General features: G+C 42.1%; 1 protein-coding gene across 1 annotated transcript in view; it reads left to right on the top strand.

The window, feature by feature from the left end:
* Positions 1-22147, top strand: part of LOC113124673 (netrin receptor DCC-like) — a 131271-nt gene that overhangs the window by 36140 nt on the left and 72984 nt on the right. Inside the window, exons 10-13 of the mRNA XM_026297722.1 lie at positions 4396-4634; positions 9047-9185; positions 20812-20919; positions 21714-21908. Of these exons, the coding sequence (XP_026153507.1) occupies positions 4396-4634; positions 9047-9185; positions 20812-20919; positions 21714-21908 (681 nt within the window). The remainder of the gene's footprint in view (positions 1-4395; positions 4635-9046; positions 9186-20811; positions 20920-21713; positions 21909-22147) is intronic.

Genomic DNA, 22147 nt, shown 5'->3' with positions numbered 1-22147 from the left:
ATGTCACTAGTGATCCAGGGTTTGTATTAGGGAAACTGACTTTGTAGCTATACCAGTGTCTCTACACTGATATAATCTGTAATGTAAACACATCCACAGTTAGATAGTGATTCATACGTATGTCTGGTGCTGTTTAGAGCTACATAAACATATGTGGAGCGATACTGAGATTTGTAAACACTCTTGGAGTTCATTAGAGATAACAGATTTTGAAATCATTTGGCATCTGGATGGAGATCTATATAGATATGTGGACACACATCCATTTTGTAGACATAGGTAGATTTTTGTATAGACAAAAAAAACTTCTGTAGAAATATATAAATGCATCCGGTGCACTATAGAGATATACAGGCACATTTAGATTTTTGCGGAGGTATGTAAAAATATCACTTTTCACTAGACATACAGTCTAACATGGAGTTGTAGTGCGACAGTTGGGAGTTCATAAGCTGAGACGAGGTCATCATCAGTGACACACACACACACACACACACACACACACACACACCCTCACACACACACACACACACACTTTCTGTCTTGTCATGCCAGAACAAGCTGAATTCTCCATCACTTTATTGCGGCAGGCTGCTGGAGAGTTTTTTATGAGAGCTTTAAAAAATGGCTCGTTAACAGTGGGATCCTCGTTAATATACTGCCTTGTCCTCGCCTCATCGCCCACACACTGCAGAGACAGAACTGATCCTCAACCAACTGCCAAACCTACATTTAATCAATGACTCGAGGACCACAGAAAGAGAAGGAGATGGGGGTAGGGACAAGACAAGAAATATGAGAAGATGGAGAGATGTAGAAGAGTATGTGTAGAGCATTGGGAGAGAGGAAAGAGGGAGTAAAGATCAATGTGGAAAGGAGGAAGAAAAGCCAGAAAATGGAGGGATGTAGAGAATAAGGAAATGAGGGAGGAGAGAGTAGAAGGCGAGGAGGAGGAGGCGTGTCCTGTGTCCTCATCAGTATTCTGTCCTGACTGGAGCTTTATTGTGATGCTGGACGAACAGTTTAAGCACGACACTGCCTGCTGCAGCTCACCCCACAGCTCCACACACCTCCATCATCAATCTCTCTCTCTCTCTCCATCAGTCTCTCTCTAGTTGGCCTGCAGCTGTACATCTCTCTTCAACAGCAGCGCATTAGATGTGAGTGTTGATTCTCTCAGTGGGCTTGTTTACACTGCAGACACAACAGGACGAACCCTCCTCAGCTCTCACCACTGAGTCGCCCTTCTCATAAACTTGTGGGGCTGTATACTTTCCACAGTACTGTGTGTTCATTGTTCAGGCAGATTGGCAACAGGCAAAAAAACAATTAAAAAATAAAGAAAAGGTCTTGTCAACATTGAGAACACGATGCATTAAAAAAATGAAAAATATTGCACCTAAATAAAATACATGCATTTTAGAAAACACATCCACCAACGAGAGAACATATAAGCAACACAAAGAAGAAGCACTGTCAATACAAAAAACAGCAAATCAAACATAGATACATTTCCAGGGGACACTAAAAACTAACGAACAAGGCAGTAATTAGTAAAAAGCCTCAGTTAAAGGTATAATCAATACTTCCGATAATACTGGAATCATGGAATAAACAGCGTTAGTTTATGCAGCCCAGTCGGTATTAGATGATTCTGTGCCTCAGGATTTAATTGCATAACCACAGTGCCAGGTCTGTTACAAGTTTGGTCTTATTTTTGTAGGTTTTTTCCATCATGTTTATAAGTACTAATAATAGTGTTCTTAGCAGATGAATTACAGTGATCTGGAAAGCGTAGTGACATCTTTAAAATGAAATGAGACAGCTTAAGAAATGTGGAATAATAGACATGCTATACACCTTATTTTTGCTGTGTGCTGTTGTTTTATGGTCCTTTGACTTCTTTTGTTTTTTGCTGGTGGTGTTTCTTGTATGTCTGACTTCTTTTAGCAATGTCACCAGCTACTAGGTAGCTAGCCAGCTATGTAGGAGGATGGTTCTGACATACCAACTGAAGAAAAGCACAAACCATGGCTCAGTTCCATTAAGTAAGCTATGACACTGAGCCATGTCCAAGAGCTGGACCCTGCAATTAGCTCATCTAAATGGACTGCAGTTATTTTTAGTGTTGTCAGTCACACCTTTACTTTTCCTGCTATGAAGCTGCTATTTGAGTCTCTGTACCAACATGAGCCATGAGCATGCCTTTAGTGGCGTATAGCAAGCTATTCACTGGGTATCATGATCAGTAAGACGGGGCTTAAGGACTGCTAAGGTGTCTGTTGCTTAGTATTTAGTGTCACTTTAAAAAATAAGTCTAGTTTTACCATACAATACTGTCAAAAAATGCAGGCATTAAAGCTAAAGTGAGGCCATTTTAAAGGGCTTTAAAAGAGGACCTAGGTACACAGTTTGCCAAAGTACTGGGCAGGTTGCTTCAAGCATCTTCAAGAACTGGCCACTGTTCTGTGGCACTGTGGCTGGCATTATGTTCACCATGCCTCAGAATGTATTTGGGAGACATTTTCCTGATTGTGCTGTTTAATCAATATGAGTATAAACAACTGAAGTGCCCAAAACCTGTGCACAGTCATGTATGTGTTCAGTGAGAGATCCCATTTGCACCTGTTGCTTATGTGGGCTTGTCAGTAGCTCAGACAGTGTAGGTAGATTTGATGTGGAACCTAAGGAGGCAGAGCAGTCTGTTCAGCTGTGCAGCCATGACTTGTTCCAGTAACACTAAAATCTGTATATGATAGAGAGAATACAGTATGTGTGTGTAAAGGCAATGAGACAAAAATAGATGTTATAACCTGATTTTTCTTTTTAAAAAAGATCTGTTTCAAAGGGACAGACATAGATCAGCTTATAGCAGCCCCTTGTGGCCTTTTCTAAAAAAAAAAAAAGTAATGCACAGAACCATAAAAAAAACAATGATCATCTTATCCAGACTAATTCTTATCATTTATGTTATATTTCATAGCTTACAATTTCAAATTAATGTCCATTTGTGTTCTGAGTTGATTTTTTTACTGAAAGTTTAATGAAATTTTGTCAGTGACTCTGCAGTGAGTTGTGTGAATGTCAGAGCTGATGTGTGTTTATTTTAAACTATCTGTATCACTAACTATGTTTATCCTTCAGTAGGTTTGACTTCAGTAGATTCATGGTCACAGAGCTGGAATCAGCAGAGTAGTTCTACATTTTATTCTTCAGCTCACTGTGTTTATTGCTGCTCGCTCCAGCTCTCTGATAGCATCCACAAGCATCTGTTTCATGTTCTGCTGCCTTTAGGTGCTTCTCCCAGTCATTTTTGTACATATGAGGCGTTCAGGTGCAACATCTATGAAACAATGTTTTTGTTTATTTTTGTATGCAGAGGATCATTGTAAAATGAACAATTCATGAAAAGTTAGATTCAGAAGACAAAGAATTAAAAACAACTAGGTGAAAAATAAAAAATATTAGTATATAGCAATACAATAATAAAATGTCAAGTAAAGAGTGGTTTAAAAGTAAAAACTGCTACAAAGGGGAATAGATCAATTTTGTAATGAGCAATATTTCTCCATGAAATTATATTTCAAAGATGTCACATACAGTCCATGCCCATGTTCCTCTGTTTTATTTTTTAGTTTTGGTTACTAAAGCATGCTCATATGTAGCCTCTAGTATTTCTGAAGGCACCTGTAGGCTAGTATTTCTGAAGGCACCTGTAGGCAGCATCTATTCTCTACTGTGGGTCTGGAGCCACAGATCCACCCAGATGTGTTTCATTTGTTCCAATGTACCAAAGAAAATGGTGTTTGAATTGACATGGTGGCTGGAAAATAATATCATGATGGGTGAAAAGCTTGTAACTACAATGCTGGTATTGTTTCTTTTACATTAAACTCTCAGAATATTTTTGAATAATGACAGCAATGTTTAATATGTACTATTTTTAGCTGCTAGGTTTATAACACATTTGTAGCTCTGGCTACCAAAAAAAGCATGAACCAACAAAAAATAGCTAAAAAATGTTGAAGTTTTTCATACTCAAGTCTGACTTTAGGTTTTGAATAAAGGACATCCTTCTGTGGATCTGTGGCTCCATGTCCTGTTCACAGTGGCATCTTCTTACTTCCTTCTTATGCTTTGTCTTTTTCTCTCCTCTTTTGTCTCTGTTTTTCACTACCACATCCATCCAATCCTCCTTCTCTCCTCTCAAAAATCTTTGTACTTGCATGTCATCTTATGCATTTCTTTTTACATACCATGTAATAAACCTATATTCATTAATTTATGCTTATATCATTCATGTCTCCATATTATCACACATTTATTACACTGCATGATTTCATTATTTACTCCCAAACACCCTGGTTATGGGTAAATACCCATTCCCTCACCCAGACCCCATAGACCCATCTGAAGATGACGTCTTCCATCTCTTTGATAAATACCCCACTCCCATGCCAGACACCAGCACTCCCATGATACCCCCAGTTGGGGTCCAAGCTGTGGCCCTGTCATCAGACTCTGTCCGTGTATCCTGGGCTGACAATTCCATGACCAAGAACCAGAAGTCATCTGAAGTCCGATACTACTCCGTAAAGTGGAAGACCACCTACTCTACCAGTGGAAAATACAAGGTAAACACAGGCAGTTTGATCCTTACAGTTCATGTGAAGGAATTCTACCTCACTGCTTAGTTTTTCACTGATGTCAGAGGTGTGGACAGGACAGAGAGACATGTTAGACCCGAGTAATGACCTTAGACTTGGCTTGACAAAAAAGACTTACAACATGATTTTGTTACACTATAGAGTCAGTAGGACTTTTTAACTAGAATAACTTTATATCTTCCTCAAAACCAAAAGTTTCAAAATAATGACCCACCAGGCTTCAAACATCGGCAGGTTAACAAACACTCCACCACTCGGTGGGCAAGCAACCATGAACCTCAGCCACTCGGCAGATAGGCAGGCAATAATAATAACTACCTTGACTTACACAGGGACCAAACCGGAAATCAGAAACCAAAATAAAAGTCCAATACCAGACGTCACACAAATCAAAAATAGAACCCATGGGACAAATCTCCAACCCGGGGAATGCAGTGGCAGTAGAAGCCCTGCGGAACCACTGGGGCGAAACTCGGGACCAGGCATTCCAGTGGCGTCAGCAAGCCGAGCCGAGCCGAGCCACAAGGGCAAAGCTCTGATCCGGGAGTTGCAATGGCATCGGCTAGCCCGGCCGACCCACCATGACGGGGCTCAGGGTCCGGAGGTGCAGTGGCATCAGCCAGCCGAACCAACCCACTGGAATGAAGTACCAGGGGAGGCGGTGGCATCAGCAGAACCAGCTGAGCCACTGGGACAAAGCTCCTATCCATGGAATGCATCAGCAAGCCCTGCCAAACCACTAGGGCGAAACTCGGGACCAGAAGTTGCAGTGGCATCAGCTAGCTCAGCCAACCCACTGGGATGAAGCTCCGGTCTGGGGAAGGAGAACAACCTCAGCGGCGACGCTGACGTCGGCGCACTGAGGTTCTGGTACCAGGGAGGCGGTGGTGTTAGCAGGACTGGCAGACCCATCGTGACATGGCTCAGGGTCTGGAGGTGCAGTGGTGTTAGCCCACACAGCCACCATTGCCCCGACGCCAAGGAGCTGGAATTGTGAACTGGACCTTGGCGTGGGTGCCTTCGCCCTGACGCTGAGGGACTAGAACCAGGAATTGGACCTCACTGTGGGCGCCGACTGGCAACGTTAATCCTCGAGCAACAAACAAAAGAAACCAGGTATATATACACTTGAAACAAAAGCTCAACAAAACACAGGTGAAACCAATCCTAACTAATCAACATAAAGCAACCTTGAGTTACACAGGGACCAAACCGGAAGTCAGAAACCAAAATAAGAGTCCAATACCAGACATCACAAAAATCAAACCCTAATATACACTTAGAATCAATCTGCAGTTACCTTGCACAGTCATGAGGGATTGATGCATTTGGCCACACAGACAGATGAATAACCCGCGACTAACAGGGGCTTTTCTTGGAATTGCCCGACAAATAATGATTTCTTTTGGATTTGAAATACATTCTTTAAGACTTGGGACTGATGTCAGACTTACCTGTTATGACATGAAATGTTTGCAAATTCCTGGTTTTCTGTATAAATTGGTCATGTGTATTTTAAGACTTGAGCCTACATGTGAGAAAGCAACACTATGTAGTTTTTCGACCTTAAAATAATGTCTCTAAAATTACTTCAGTTGTTGAGTAATTCTTATCTAGATGAATTTTACCACTGTTGCAGCCTGAGCAGGCTTGCATCTGCTCCAACAGGACTATGCAACTTTCATTATTGGGTAGGATCACTCAGCCATGCTCATCTGCTGCCAGCGGAAGAGTGCGACCTATTTTACAGCATACGTCACGTTTTATTCATAGCCTGGGTGGAGTTAACCAACAGCTAACTATAAAGCGAAACGATCTAACACGGGATTCTCAAAACCAACTGGCAGAGCCAGTGAAGAAACCAATGACGGTTCTGTCAGAGGAAACGAAGAAAAGAAAGAGTGGTCGGACACGAGCAGTATTGGACAGGCTTACACATTGGATTCCCCAGTTCCGTCAGCTTAGTCAACAAATTCACGTGTATTGCGCTGCCCATGATGGGGGAAACCGTGAGCAAAAGTTACATAGTGTTGCTGCTGTTACTCAACAGGGTAATTGTTCCTAATGTGGGTCCTGCAATTTGACTTTTGAATTAGGACTAGTGTATTTAGCCAGAACATAACATAACAGAAAAATCATAAGATTGTCATTGAAAAATAAATAACTTTGACATTGAAAAACACTGACATCAACAAAAACTGAGAATAATATAATTTTTTTCAGTATTAATACTTTTTTTCAATGCCATTGTTTTTCTTTTCAGCACAAATGCTTCCATACAAATGTTTTATTTTTTAGTCCTGATTTTGTTGTCAGTGCCAAAGTGTAACTGTCACTGTTCTGGCTCCATACTAGCTTAATTTTGGAACTAACCTGCTGGTCCTGATTTGGGACTTGACCTGGGGTTTTGTGACTCCAAGCAATTACTTTGACCCACCTCTTTTGTATAAGCTCCACACTCACACAGGGTGCCAGTTGCTGAAAATAAAGTTAGACCACAGTAAAAAGTTTTGCATACATGTTTATTAAAATGCCTTCCTTACTGACATTTCTAGTTCACCACTTAATTTCTTTTGAACAAGAAGTATTACCACAGCAACTCCACTACCTGCAGCTGTTAATTATCAGATGTTAGGGATTTAACCTTGTATCAATCATTTTGTGTGCTGCCCGCTTCCAAAAACAAGCATTTCATCAGTAAGACTAAACAGAGCACAGGCACTGTAAATGATATTCGTGAAGTTACAGCAATCTAAGGAGAAAAGAGCTTGGAAGAAATGTGTGTGTGTTTTTTATTGTTTAAAAATTTTATTCATCAAGAAATATGTTTCAAAATAGTCTCATTTGCCAAAACTTGCAGTAAAACACAACCTAGAATCATTTTGATTGTTGATTTACCAAGAAAAATTCCTACTGATCTTCTCATGTTTGGCTGTTCATCTGGTGAAAGTTCTTTTCTTCCATCCAAACTTTGAACTTCAATTCAATTCAATTCAATTTTATTTGTATAGCGCCAAATCACAATACAAATCATCTCAAGGCACTTTACAAAAACTAAAACTAAAAACCCAACAATTCTCTTATGAGCAAGCACTTGGCGACAGTGGAGAGGAAAAAACTCCCTTTAACGGAAGAAAAAAACCTCCAGCAGAACCGGGCTCAGTTTGGGCGGCCATCTGCCTCGACCGGTTGGGGTGAGTGGATAGAGCAGAGAGAAAAGAACAGCAACAATAAACAACAAATAGACACTGCAAGTTGGTGGGGCCAGTAACTGCACATCAGCGATAAACAGCTCCAGGACCAGGGACACCTGCAGAAGGTACAGAGAGAACAGGGAGAGAGGGAGAGAGCACAAACTAGGGGAGAGAGAGAGCACAAGGTTAGTAACATTCAATGGTGGAATATACATGAGGTGGGGGGGGGTTAGGGTAGGGGAGCTCAGTGCACCGATGGTCCTCGGGCAGTCTAGGCCTATAGCAGCATAACTAACTAAGGGATGGTTCAGGGTTGCCTGAAGCCAGCCCTAACTATATGCTTTGTCAAAGAGGAAGGTTTTAAGTCTAGCCTTAAAAGTACAGAGAGTGTCTGCCTCCTGAACCCAGGCTGAGAGCTGGTTCCACAGGAGAGGAGCTTGATAGCTAAAGGCTCTGCCTCCCATTCTGCTTTTGAGAACTCTGGGAACCACAAGTAGGCCTGCACTCTGAGAGCGAAGTGGTCTATTGGGATAATATGGTACTATGAGGTCTTTAAGGTATGAAGGAGCTTGATTATGAAGGGATTTGTATGTGAGAAGAAGGATTTTAAATTCTATTCTATATTTTACAGGGAGCCAATGAAGAGAAGCCAATATAGGAGAAATATGATCTCTCTTGCTAGTTCCTGTCAGGACTCTGGCTGCGGCATTCTGGATTAATTGGAGGCTTTTTATTAAGATATTAGGACATCCAGATAGTAACTTCAACAAAACTTTGACAATAACCTAAAAAACAATGGAAATAGGAAATCTATACAAGGGCAGACAGTTTGCGCACCTTAATAAAGCACAGATAGAGGGAGACAGAGCGAGAGAGAAGGCTTGTGTTGTTTTCTTTCCATCAGAATCTGAAAAGAAGATATTTTCTTGGTGCCAAATGGACAAACCAGTAGTCTGGTCTTAAATTTAAAGCACAACTGAGTTTATCTAGCCATTACATCACAAACAGGAGTACACGTCTTCCAGAGAGAGGGAATAAGATGCTCAAAGGACAGACACTTATACAGTGTTTTAGGATATTCAGAACAAGTTTTTAACATCAATATGTCTTTAATTTTGTCCCCTTTCATGACAACATATTAGTCTCATTCTCACATCTAAGTTATACAGTGTTTTCTCTGTCCAGTCTGCAGACACCACAGCACTCAGCCACACCGTCACCGGCCTCAAGCCAAACACCATGTACGAGTTTGCTGTTATGGTAACGAAAGGCCGCAAATCTAGCACCTGGAGTATGACAGCACATGCCACGACATATGAAGCAGGTAGGTCTCTCAGACACACACATACTTGTATTTCTGTCCTTATGTAGTGATATTGAATTGATGAATAGTCATTAATTATTTATGAAAAATGTTAATTAATTACCTCAGAGCACCAAGTCGTTTTCGTGGACTACCCATTCAAATGATTATGAATGTAGTTATCAATTTAGTGATCTGAAGAATGAGTTCAGTACCAAACAGTGATGTTATTGTTTCGCAACCGACAGAGACCAGAACAGAAGGACTGAGGTTTCCGCCATTTATTAAAACTAAACATCAGTGATAGAACTGTACCTTGGAAGTGTTACACCCACAGATGGTTACAGAGCCAGTGGCTGCAAATAACATAAATCACAAGTGAATTAATCGCTAACTCAAGGTGATTTTGATCATTAGTAGTCAAAATGGCATTCTAGTTTGGTCATTTGCTCTGGTAAGATAAAACTAGTGGCTAATTACTTAATAAGCGGGGTTAATTTGTGAAATTATTGAATAGATATCAGTGAGACACCAGCTGATTCAGAGAAGAGGGAGAAGCCAGTGTAGCCTACTTTGATGCAGTTTTGCCCAGGTCGGCTGTCGGTACCCGATGATGTCATTCAATCTGGGTGTTCCGGAGGTGAGCTTTGGGTCGGCGAACCTAAAGCGCCTCTTCATCACCCAGGGGATCAGAGGGGTCTGTAGTTGCTCTGGCGGCCTGGTGATGCTGGTGGGATGCTGGAAACTCAGCAGGCTGGTGTGTTGCTGTTGCTTAATGATTTAGAAAAATGCACAAACTTTGCTAGCTGACTTTACTGGTAATTCAGTAGTAGGCCTTCTTGCCAAGAGAGTAAGATCCGCAAAGGCTTATCAGCAGAAGAGGGAAAAAGACCGAAGAATGGGGAAAACCACAACAAAGAGAAGGAAGAAAATTGAGAACAAAAGCCTGCCTGTCTGAAGGCAGGGAATTTAAACTAATTGTGTGTTCAAAAATACTAACTGCAGAATATCTTATTAAAGAGAGTGATCACTTCACTGTCACTGTGACTATTTTCAGTGACACTTTCTGTTGCACATAACTAAATTAACAGCAACAGTTAATTAGAATTAAACTCATGCTCATAGCAGAGGTTTTATCATAATAAACTGAATGGCTGACAGTTACAAATTTATTACCTGGTGACACAGGTGATTATTTAGCTACATATGACTTTCAAACACTCATAATCCAGATAGGCTAATATGATTGCAATATCTCAAATTGCATTACTTAATACAGACAAATTATTAATCTAAATACAAACTTGTGTGTGGCTTTCACAAAGGTAATCTCTCCAGTAGGAGTCATAACAGCTCCATCAGTCCTTCAAGTTGGATCCTGTTAGAGAGCAGCAGAGTGTTTGGTTAATGTTTCATGGCTGGTCTCTGGCCTAGTCCTGGGGTCCATGGGGTTTTCCTGAAAGAGCGTGTTCATGTGTGTGCATTTGGTCACTGGTCACATTTGAGTAGAATGTTCTGTTGAGGGTTAGCAAGAGTTCACTGTTCACAGATTGTCCCTGGGTGTTTTTTTAAGGCAGTCTTGGCTGCCAATAAAACATTACTCAGTCTGTCTGTCTTTTATGGTGAGGGTCTTTGCTCTGGAATTCTTGGTCCTAACCTTTTTGGTGTTTGTGGGCAGATTAACCTTGGTGGTTCTGTTACTACAGTTAAGTTAACAAGGATAATAACATATAAAAATGAACACAAAATGGCTAAAATCAGATGCGAGAAGATGCAAACTCATCAAAATTTATGTGGTTGCTTAATCTGTGGGCAGCATGGTGGATGAATGGTTAGCACTGTTGCTTCACAGCAAGAAGGTTCCTGGTTTGAAATCCAGCAGGGGTCTTTCTGTGTGGAGTTTGCATGTTCTTCCTGTTCTCCAGGTACTCCGGTTTCCTCCAGCTGTCCAAAAACATGAATGTTAGGTTGATTGGTGAACTGTCCATAGGAGTGAGTGTGAGTGTGTGAGGTTGTTTGTCTCTATGTGGCCCTGTGATCGACTGGTGACCTTTCCTGGGTGTACCCCTGCCTTTCACCCAAATAGAGCTGGGATAGGCTCCAGCAGATCCCGGTGACCCTGGTTAAGAATAAGGGGGTGCAAATAATGGATGGATGCTCAATCTGTTTTTTCTTGCTCCTAAAAGTGCAGAAGAGGCTATCTCCATGCCTACATAGCATACTCCATCCATTAACAAAGACTGTCAGATGCAGTTAAAAAATCTGTCTTTATTGTGACCAGTTCTACTGATCCATACAGTAATGGTACAAAAGAAGTGATGTTTGTAAACATACAAGAACATTAAATCCCATTTTAATCAACAGTTCTGAAGGTTGGTACACAAAGAGGCTGGTGGTGCTGGAGGGAACAGCAGCAGTGGTGGTCTGGTTAAAATGAATGTGACTAGACTTTACTTATGACTGGTAATTTTAAAGCAGCTAAATGGCATCTACTGCTTCTTGAACAACAGTTAAGTGCTGGTTTTATTTAGTCAAACTACTGTTTCCAAGGTCAAGGATGCACTTTTACTCTTTAGAACAAGTGCGTGATGCTTACTGATTTTTAGTAATATTGTATTACAACTTTATTCTATCACTTTCTTTTCACTGACATCTACAACACCCAGGTGAATACATTACGTTATTCTCTGCTGGTTTTAAAAGCAATTCCAGAGAAAACAGATACACTAATTGAGGGTGGGTTCAACAAACATTTTTACTTTTCTGAACAGTGATTACTTTTAATAATGGGTTTCAAAATGCATAGAAAGCATGTTTTGAGTCAAAAAGGTGTCATGAAGATAGAAAGCATGTTTTGATTCAACAAGGTGTCATGGAGATACTGCACTCTCCCCCACAACAACATGACAACTGTCTGCAACAACCAAACAGACTCACACAGATCACAGACTCAAATCAAAATGTCAAGGTATCCCTTTTAGGATGTTTACAATTATGTTTGTTGGATTTCTCACCCAATTAAGTGTGAACAGCAGTGTCCCTGGGGCCTACTGGAATACATTGACATTCACAGTGAACAGACGGACTGAGCCCACTCAGTCCCTGCAGTGATCCACCAATTCTGGACATACAAACACTGACCACATTTTCACAGCAAAACACTGGAAAACTGCCTTCACTGCAGTTCATAATGCTAGTCCACTATTTGAAATAATCACCCACTGAGTTTAAAAGACCCCAGCTGAGACACATTATATTATTTGCCAGAGGCAAAGGTTTAGAAATTGTGATATCAGTCCATTAAAAAACCATTAAAGCTTGTAGTCTGAGCTGATCTCTTAATATCTACTGGACAGATTACCCTTAAATCTGGGCAAGAGGCAGGGTACATATAGATCATGCTTTCAGAACAGCTGAATACATATGAATGAGTTAGCAAAAAGTTTAACCACTTCCACTTGTAATGTCTTTCAATGGTCTTTCATGGTCATCCCTTCCATTGTGCCACGGTGACAGCTCCACAGGGCCATGTCATCATCAGCAGTCTCTGTGATTCATACTGCATTGATGCAGCAGTGCAAAGTGCAAAGGTATTACCTCATGGTCTCACAATTATGGAACACTGACATAACACTGAGCCAGCATTAGTGATAAATGACAGAACAGCAACCGAATCATCTCCAGAAAAATCATACTGCTGTCTGGCTGCTGCAGTGTGATGTCAACACACATTTTGTTTTTTTTTAAACAGTGATTAATGGTGCAAAATGTGTGCAAGGATTTTACTATAACTGTAATAATGGGTGGATGCAAGTATAACTGTAACAGGGGTGTGACACACACACACCAAAATAATCTTCTTTTCCTTTTGGCTGCTCCCTTCAGGGGTCACCACAGCAAATCATCTGCCTCCATTTAATATTATTATGAAAAATTATGTACCAAACTTACACATTTAACCCAATTCCAAAGTGCACACACACAGCAAGTGAACAAACACACACTGTGAACACACACCCGGAGTAGTGGGCAGCCAGTGCTGCTGCGCCCGGGAACCCTATCCTCTGTATTCTCCTCACCCACACCAACTATCCTCATGTCCTCCTTCACTACATTCAAGAACCTCCTCTTTGGTCTTCCTCTAGGCCTCCTTCCTGGCAGCTCTAACCTCAGCATCCTTTTACCAATGTATTCACTGTCCCTCCTCTGAACATGTCCAAACCATCTCAATCTGGCTTCCCTGGCTTTTTCTCCAAAACATCTAACATGAGCTCTCCCTCCGATGTACTCATTCCTGATCCTATCCATCCTCATCACTCCCAGAAAGAACCTCAACATATTCAGCTCTGCTGCCTCCAGCTCTGCCTCCTGTCTTTTTCTCCGTGCCACTGTCTCTAAACCATACAACATTGCTGGTCTCACCACTTTCTTTCACCTTTCCTTTAATTTTTGCTGACACTCTTTTGTCACACATGACACCTGACACTTTCCTCCACCCGTTCCAACCTGCTTGTACACGTCTCTTCACTTCTTTTCCACACTCTCCATTGCTCTGGACTGTTGACCCTAGGTACTTAAAATCCTCCACCTTCTTCACCTCTAGTAGAACAATGAGATTACAGGGAGTTGTAATCTCATCGTTCTACTTGAGTCCCTCTCATTTACACACATGTACTCTGTTTTACTGCAGCTAAGCTTCATTCCTCTCCTTTCCAGAGAAAACCTCCACCTCTCTAGATTTTCCTCCACCTGCTCTTGCTCTCACTACAGATGACAATGTCATCTGCAAACATCATGGTCCATGGAAATTCCTGTCTAACCTCATCTGTCAGCCTGTTCATCACCACAGCAAATAAGAAGGGGCTCAAAGCCGATCCTTGGTGCAGTCCCACCTCCACCTTGAACTCCTCTGTCACCCCTACAGCATACCTCACCACTGTCGTACAGCTCTCATACATGTCCTGCACCACTCAAACATACTTGCCACTCTGCAGCTCCTTCTGGCCTTCTCCGTAAATTTGCAGGGAACCGGATTGGACGGTAACAGGGAGACTGCTCATAAAACACAACTACAGCTAGAACTGCAACAAAACACAACTAATGATTCGGCAGGGAACAAAGGAAAGGGGGACGTATAAATAGGGAGAACACAAACAGTGATTAGGAACATAATAGAAACAGGTGAAACTCATGAACACAAATTACTAACATAAAGCTGCCAGAGACCAGAACAAGGGGAAACAAGAAGTCTATACAAAATAAAGGTCCTCTGGCAGGAAGTCCCAAGGGGGACTCATGACACAAATATTGCATCTGTGGTACTCGTTCTTGGCATGAAACCATACTGCTTCTCACAAATGCTCACTTCTGACCTCAGCCTAGCCTCCACTACTCTTTCCCATAACTTCATTCTGTGACTCATCAGCTTTATTCCTCTGTAGTTTCCACAACTCTGCACGTCTCCGTTGTTCTTAAAGATGGGCACCAGTACACGTCTCCTCCATTCCTCAGGCATCCTCTCACTCTCTAAGATCTTGTTAAATAGCCCAGTCAAAAACTCTACTGCCACCTCTCCTAAACACTTCCATACCTCCACAGGTATGTCGTCAGGACCAACTGCCTTTCCACTCTTCATCCTTTTCAACGTCTTCCTCACTTCATCCTTACTGATCTTTGCTACTTCCTGCTCCACAACAGTCACCTCTTCTACTCTGTGCTCTCTAACATTTTCCTCATTCATCAACTCTTCAAAGTATTCCTTCCATCTTTCCATCACACTTGTGGCACCTGTCAACCCATTTCCATCCCTGTCCTTGATCACCCTAACCTGCTGCACATCCTTCTCATCTCTGTCTCTCTGCCTCGTCAACCTGTACAAATCCACCTCTCTCTCCTTAGTGTCCAACCTATCATACAAATCCTCATACGCCCTTTGTTTGGCCTTTGCCATATCTACCTTCACCTTACTCTGCATCTCCCTGTACTCCTGTCTGTTCTCTTCTGTCCTCTCAGTGTCCCACTTCTTCTTAGCTAACCTTTTTCTCTCCTGAACTTCCTCATTCCACCACCAAGTCTCCTTATCTGCTATCCTCTTTCCAGATGACACACCAAGTTCCCCCCTACCTGTCTCCCCTGATCACTTTAGCTGTAGCTGTCCAGTCATCTGGAAGAACCTCCTGACCTCCCAGATTCTGTTTCATCTCCTCCCTGAAAGCCATACAACACTCTTCATTTTCCAACTTCCACCACTTGGTCCTCTGCTCGTCCGTTGTCCTCTTCATCTTCCTCACCACCAGAGTCATCCTACACACCACCATCCTATGCTGTCTGGCTACACCCTCCCCAGCCACTACCTTGCAATCACTGATCTCTTTCAGGTTGGAACGCCTGCACAACATGTATTCAACTTGTGTGCTCCTGCCTCCACTCTTATATGTCACTCTATGCTCCTCCCTTTTCTGGAAAAATGTGTTCACTACAGCCATTTTTATCCTTTTTGCGAAGTCTACCACCATCTGTCCTTCTGCATTCCTGTCCTGCATACCAAACTTACCCATCACTTCCTCATCACCTCTGTTTCCCTCACCAACATGTCTGTTGAAGTCTGCCCCAGTCACCGCTCCGCTCTCTCACCACTAGGGATACCCTGAATCACCTCATCCATCTCCCTCCAGAATTTCTCCTTCTCTTCTAACTCACATCCTACCTGTGGGGCATAATCACTGACAACATCAGCAGCTTCAGACCCTATCTGACACTGTCTTCACCTCCAGAACTTTCCTATCAAAATCCTCCTTCAGGATAACTCCTACTCCATTCCTCTTTCCATCCATACCATGATAAAACAGCTTGAACCCCTCTCCTAATCTATAGGCCTTGCTACCTTTCCACCTGGCCTCTTGAACACACAAGATATCCACCTTTCTTCTCTCCGTCATATCAGCCAACTCTCTAGTTTTCCCTGACAAAGTCCCTACATTCAAAGTCCCTGCTCTAAGTCCTACACTCCTGCCCTTCCTCTTCTCTCTTTGCCTATGAACACGCCTTCCTCCTCTCCTTCTTTGACCAACAGTAGTCCAATTTCCACTGGCACCCTGTAGGTCAACAGCACCAGTGGCGGTCGTTGTTAACCTGGGCTGCGATTTGCATGTTTGATTTGACTTAAATTTTGTGTTGGATGCCCTTCCTGACACAACCCTCTGCTTTTACCCGGACTTGGGACCGGCACATGAAGACACTGGATTGTGCCCCCCTGTGGTTGCATTACACACCAAAATAATCTGTTCATTCAAATAAGCAAGCCAAGAAATTCATAAAAGGTTTGAACATTGCTCTAGGCCATTGTGGGGAGGTTTAGCCCTCCTTAGTTTCTTAATAGTGTCATCAGGTACATAATGCATTCACTCAAATGCACCCGCACTGGTCTGATCACCATTGGCAGCTTTCTAGTTAATTCAACATGTGGAATCAGCTTTGTATCTCATGGATGAGAAACCACACTATTTGACTGTTCAGTTTATCAGATCAGAGTAATGTCCACAGTTTTACCCATTTAGTGCAGTTTCTCCTTATTTTCCACCCCCACCTCTTCATTTCTTCTTCCACAACCAGAAGAACAAGAGCTGACAATATCAGAGGCATTTTCAGTCTTGTCTGCTAAGATGAGTGGTGTGAAAATAAAAAACACTGCTTTTATTACAGTTTGTATATCTGCAGTATATGTCTTCCACTTTCCCTTTTTGGATGATGAATAAAGGCTACCTCCTCCATCCTGCTGGCATTGACCTTCGTCAGTGCTAGTTCTAGGAGGGCAGCTTGGTGTGTCTCTGCCCTTAAAGGAACCGATCCTTAGAACATGGGAAGCAACTAGTGGTCTCTCACAGTGAAGTGTCATGTATCATTTACTCATCCATTCACCCCCCTTGTGGCTTTATGACATTGTTACCTGACTTTCTCTGGTCTTCATTTAATTCCCACCATAGTTCTGTCCACTTCCAGCCTGACAAATCAGTCACAATACTTGAACAACCCTGTATGGTTGTTCGGGACCTTTAATTGGTGCTAGTGATAATTTTGTGAGATTTAAGTTTGCTGTTTTGAACAAAGTTAATGTCTCATTTGAATCCAAACTCTGTATTTCAATTAAAACAATTTGATGCAGGTCAGACCGGCTAGTCGAGCACTGAATAGCATTGATTATAACATGAAGAGTTTAGTTATGTTTTGAGGGCCCAAGTCACTATATTTACCAACAGGTAATGTTGGAACAGTCCATTTTCCAGGGATCTTCCCCTGTATTTATGGGAAGTACAGGTTATCAGCATCACTAACAGACTCAGTAGGAACTTGTAATTTTCTCCAGCACATCATGTCAGATTTAACAAGCACTTTCATTAGCCAGCACCAGGGTGCTAGATTTGAGGCCTCTGCTAGTGAGATACTTAAAAAAAAACTTGCTTTAATCACATCTATACCTCAGGACACACACACAGCCATCACACCCTTAAACTTTGAAAGGTTGCCACTTAGTTTCCATGGTGACAGTTGAGGAGAAAACAGCCTCAGCCCTGGCAGCAAGGATGAGTGCTTGACATTTTCACAACAGGGGCAATGGAAAAGAGCAGTTCAGGAAAGTGGCGAAAATTATCTTCCTGCACAATTCTTAAATTCAGATTGAACATCAGACCCACGGACCTGGTGAACTGTAGGGAGATTATAATCCGCTTGGAAAATTCAGGTAAAGACCTACACCCAAAGTTCAACCACGTTTTTACCACTGCCAAAGACAACATAACAACTTCCAGAATCCAGTCAACTGCTGGGAGGAGAGACAAACTTAGATTAGCTGAATTAGAAAGAAAATCATATTATAAACAAAACCTCACCTAGGGAGGTTATTGTATAACATAATATTTGTCCTAATCATGGGGTGCTAACAGCTTAACAGCACATCAACAGGAGCAGAATATAGGCAGCTCATAATATACAAGACGTATTACTGATTCCAATGACAGATTGGTAGGATGAACTGGAATGTGAGAGTTCACTGATCTTCAACTAAACTACAGCTAAAAAGTCAGCAAACATTTTTAAACAGTGACTCTTCTGTCAAGGTCCATTCCTATCAGCCTACAAAACTCCAACATTGCTACTATTTACCAATGAGACACTGATACTATTAACTAATAGTGTCCAACATATTGTAATGGCCCCCAGGGGGACACTCTGACTGAATCAGATTGTTAGAAAGGAGTTTAACTTTAGGCCCAAATGCACAACACACATGGGCAGATTTACGCTGCAAAGATGAACTAAGAGGAGAGCTGGAGCAGGAGTACAGGTGAGTGAAGCGGTGCAACAATGGGACAGTGACACTGGCAGTGGTTTGGGCTGGCTCGACAGGGTAATCACGACTTCTAGGGCATACAGTGGTGTTAAAAAGTGTTGGTCCCTTCCTGATTTCTTTTTTTTTGCATGTTTGTCACACTTTAATGTTTCAGATCATCAAACAAATTTAAATATTAGTCAAAGATAACACCAGTAAACACATCATGCAGTTTTTAAATGAAGGTTTTTATTATTAAGGGCAAACAAAATCCAAAACTACATGGCCCTGTGTGAAAAAGTGTTTGCCCTCTAAACCTAATAACTTAGCAGCCACCCTTAGCAGCAATCAAGCGTTTGCAATAACTTGCAGTGAGTCTGTTACAGCGCTGTGGAGGAATTTTGGCCCACTCATCTTTGCAGAATCAAGTCAGGAAAGGGGGCCAACACTTTTTCACACCACTGTACATAAAGGCAGGTAGGATAAAGAAGTTGCAACTAGGTAGAAGTTAACTGAGGCAGGCGATAAGTGAACTTAATTCAATTCAGTTCAATTCAATTTTATTTGTATAGCGCCAAATCACAATACAAATTATCTCAAGGCACTTTACAAAAACAAAAAACCCAACAAATTCCTTATGAGCAAGCACTTAGCGACAGTGGAGAGGAAAAACTCCCTTTAACGGAAGAAAAAATCTCCAGCAGAACAGGGCTCAGTTTGGGTGGCCATCTGCCTCAACTGGTTTGGATGAGTGGATAGAGGAGAGAGAAAAGAACAGCAACAATAAACAACAAATAGACACTGAAGGTTGGCGGGGCCAGTAACTGCACATCAGCAATATACAGCTCCAGGACCAGGGACACCTGCAGAAGGTACAGAGAGATAACAGAGAGAGAGGGAGAGAGCACGAGGTTAGTGATATTCAGTGGTGGAATATACATGTGAGGGGGGAGAAGAGGAAGAGAGGGGAAGGGAGGGGAGGGGAGGGGGAAGGGAGCTCAGTGCACCGATGGTCCTTGGGCAGTCTAGGCCTATAGCAACATAACTAAGGGATGGTTCAGGCTTACCTGAAAGCAGCCCTAACTATACACTCTCTCAAAAAGGAAGGTTTTAAGTCTAGCCTTAAAAGTACAGAGAGTGTCTGCCTCCTGAACCCAGACTGGGAGCTGGTTCCACAGGAGAGGAGCTTGATAGCTAAAGGCTCTGCCTCTCATTCTGCTTTTGGAAACTCTGTAGTAAAAGTAGACCCTGATCCCTTTCAGGTCTCCTGGATGGTATCTTCAAAAGGCAACACACTAGAGCATAGGACAACACATATACTCAGACTTGGTCACATGTGGCATTGACAAAACAGAACGAGAAGAGAACAGGCAAAAACAAGTTAGAGCAGGGCCGAACAGAGATACAGAAAAATCTCAGGCAGCAATACCAACAGGGAGCTGGCCAAATCAGTGTCCAAAACATGCAGACGTCAAAGTCCAATCTAGGGGAACACAGGAGTCGCAGGAGATCAGAGTACAGAGCAGGTGGCTAGAAAGAAAGTAAATAATGCTTTACAATCTGGCACTGAATGAGAGGAGGAAACCACTTATATAGCCAGAGTAACAGGGGCAATTAGACACAGGTGCATTGGGTTAGAATAAAGCCAGACCTGAGGCAAGGAACACCAGGAAAGGGAAGTGGATCAAAAAATAAAAGCTGGAAATACCCCTGGATCCTGACAGTACGTCCCCTTTCATGGGCGCTCACGATGCCCCACCAGGCTCATCCAGATGGCCTTAATGAAAAGCCTGGATGAGTCCAGGGTCCAGAATGTGCCAGGACAGGACCCATGATCATTCCTGACTAGTTCGACACTGCTTTTGACACAATGGACTATGTGCCTTTTACTAGGCAGGATCTGATTATGTGCCTGGGGTTGCCACAATTCGTGCAGAGATTCTGGGAGTGGTGTCTGTTCTGTTCTTCTATGGATAACTTCGTTCTCCACAGCTTCTTGGACATTATCTCTCCCAAACCAGTGTCACATTCAATGTTTGCCCAGGAATCAGGTTTTACTGGGAGATGAGAGATGACAGAGGCTCAGAGGAAAAAGACAGAGGTTGTAACTCAAACACCATAAAGCTCTCATAAAGCTCTTCACTGTCTGGCCTTGCCCGAGTATATCTCTGGGGGACACAGGGTCAGTGAAGAGACCAGGACATTTCACATTTGTTGGACATTTATGTAGAACTTCTGTTCAAGCCAAACCGGAGGGTACATATCAGAACTGATCATCCTTATGCTTCGTTTTTCTCTTCTTTCCTCCTGCATAACTGACAGCTCCGAGCTCCGCCCCCAAAGATCTGACAGTGATCAGCCGTGAAGGAAGACCACGTGCCATTTTAATCAGCTGGCAACCACCAATGGAGGCTAATGGGCGAATCACAGGTGAAGGCTGACACAGACACACCAGACCACCACAGCAATGGTAATCTACTCATCCAAAATATACAGTCAGGCTGATTTTCATTAAATATGCTAATTATTCATTATGGCAGTGGATTATAGTTGTAATTAGATTATTATCTGTCAAAATGATCTGCAAAAATTCTTTTCTTACAATATCAACACAGTACAGGAATAGGCATAGTGCTTGCTGTAGTCAGAGTATCTTATGTGTCCAACATGCACATCTTCCTCCATTGTTCTCTCTCTTCCTCTGGGCAATCAGCCTGACTGTAAATCCTTCTGTTTTAACGAGGTCTGCTGCGCCTGCATCATCCCAGAGGATGAATCAAATGGTCCCTGCAGCGATAACAACACAACACAGCTCATCACACACACACACACACAGACACACACACCAGATATTTTCATTCACATTTATGTTTTTATATCTAATAGCATTAAATGTTTTGTCTTTTCTTAAATTTTCTATTTTTATATGTCTTTATCTTGTAATGAAACCAACTGCATATCAAAACTTAGCCTTTATAGCCTTTAGGTCTTATACTGCAACATTTTTTCACAATCCATACTAAATATGAATATGACCTTCTTTTAAATCCCAACTTCAGCATGTTATATGTTGATATAAATGATATTTCCTTTAATCAAGATAAGAATATGAAAATATTTTTTAGGTATTCCTGTCTAAAGACATAATGTGCTTACACAAAGTGCATAAGAACATGATTTTATATCTGCACATTTCATTACTTATTACTACTATTGTCTGGCAGGTTACATCCTGTACTACACACTGGATAAGAACATGCCAATAGATGACTGGGTGATGGAGGCCATCAGTGGTGACCGGCTGACCCACCAGGTCGTCGATCTGAACCTGGACACAGTCTATTACTTCAGGATTCAAGCTAAGAATGCAAAAGGAGTTGGCCCGCTGTCTGAGCCCATCCACTTCAGGACTGCCAAAGGTCTGTGTGTGTACTGTGTACTGTGTGTGTGTGTGTGTGTGTGTGTGTATTCAATACTTTATTGCCTAACGACATAGTTGTTAGGGATTCATTTGGTGAGGTTAGTGCAATTGCAGAAACATTAATACGTTCATAGATACACTTACACTTTCCATGACAAAATTAAACACAAATAACAGCAAAACCAATCAGTAAAGCCTAAAATATAAAAGTTGAGATTCCCAGCTAGTGTGCATAAG

This window comes from Mastacembelus armatus, chromosome 12 (genome assembly GCF_900324485.2).
Source record: "Mastacembelus armatus chromosome 12, fMasArm1.2, whole genome shotgun sequence".
NCBI classification, from domain to species: Eukaryota; Metazoa; Chordata; class Actinopteri; order Synbranchiformes; family Mastacembelidae; genus Mastacembelus; species Mastacembelus armatus.
This window is presented reverse-complemented; position numbering and strand designations above follow the sequence as displayed.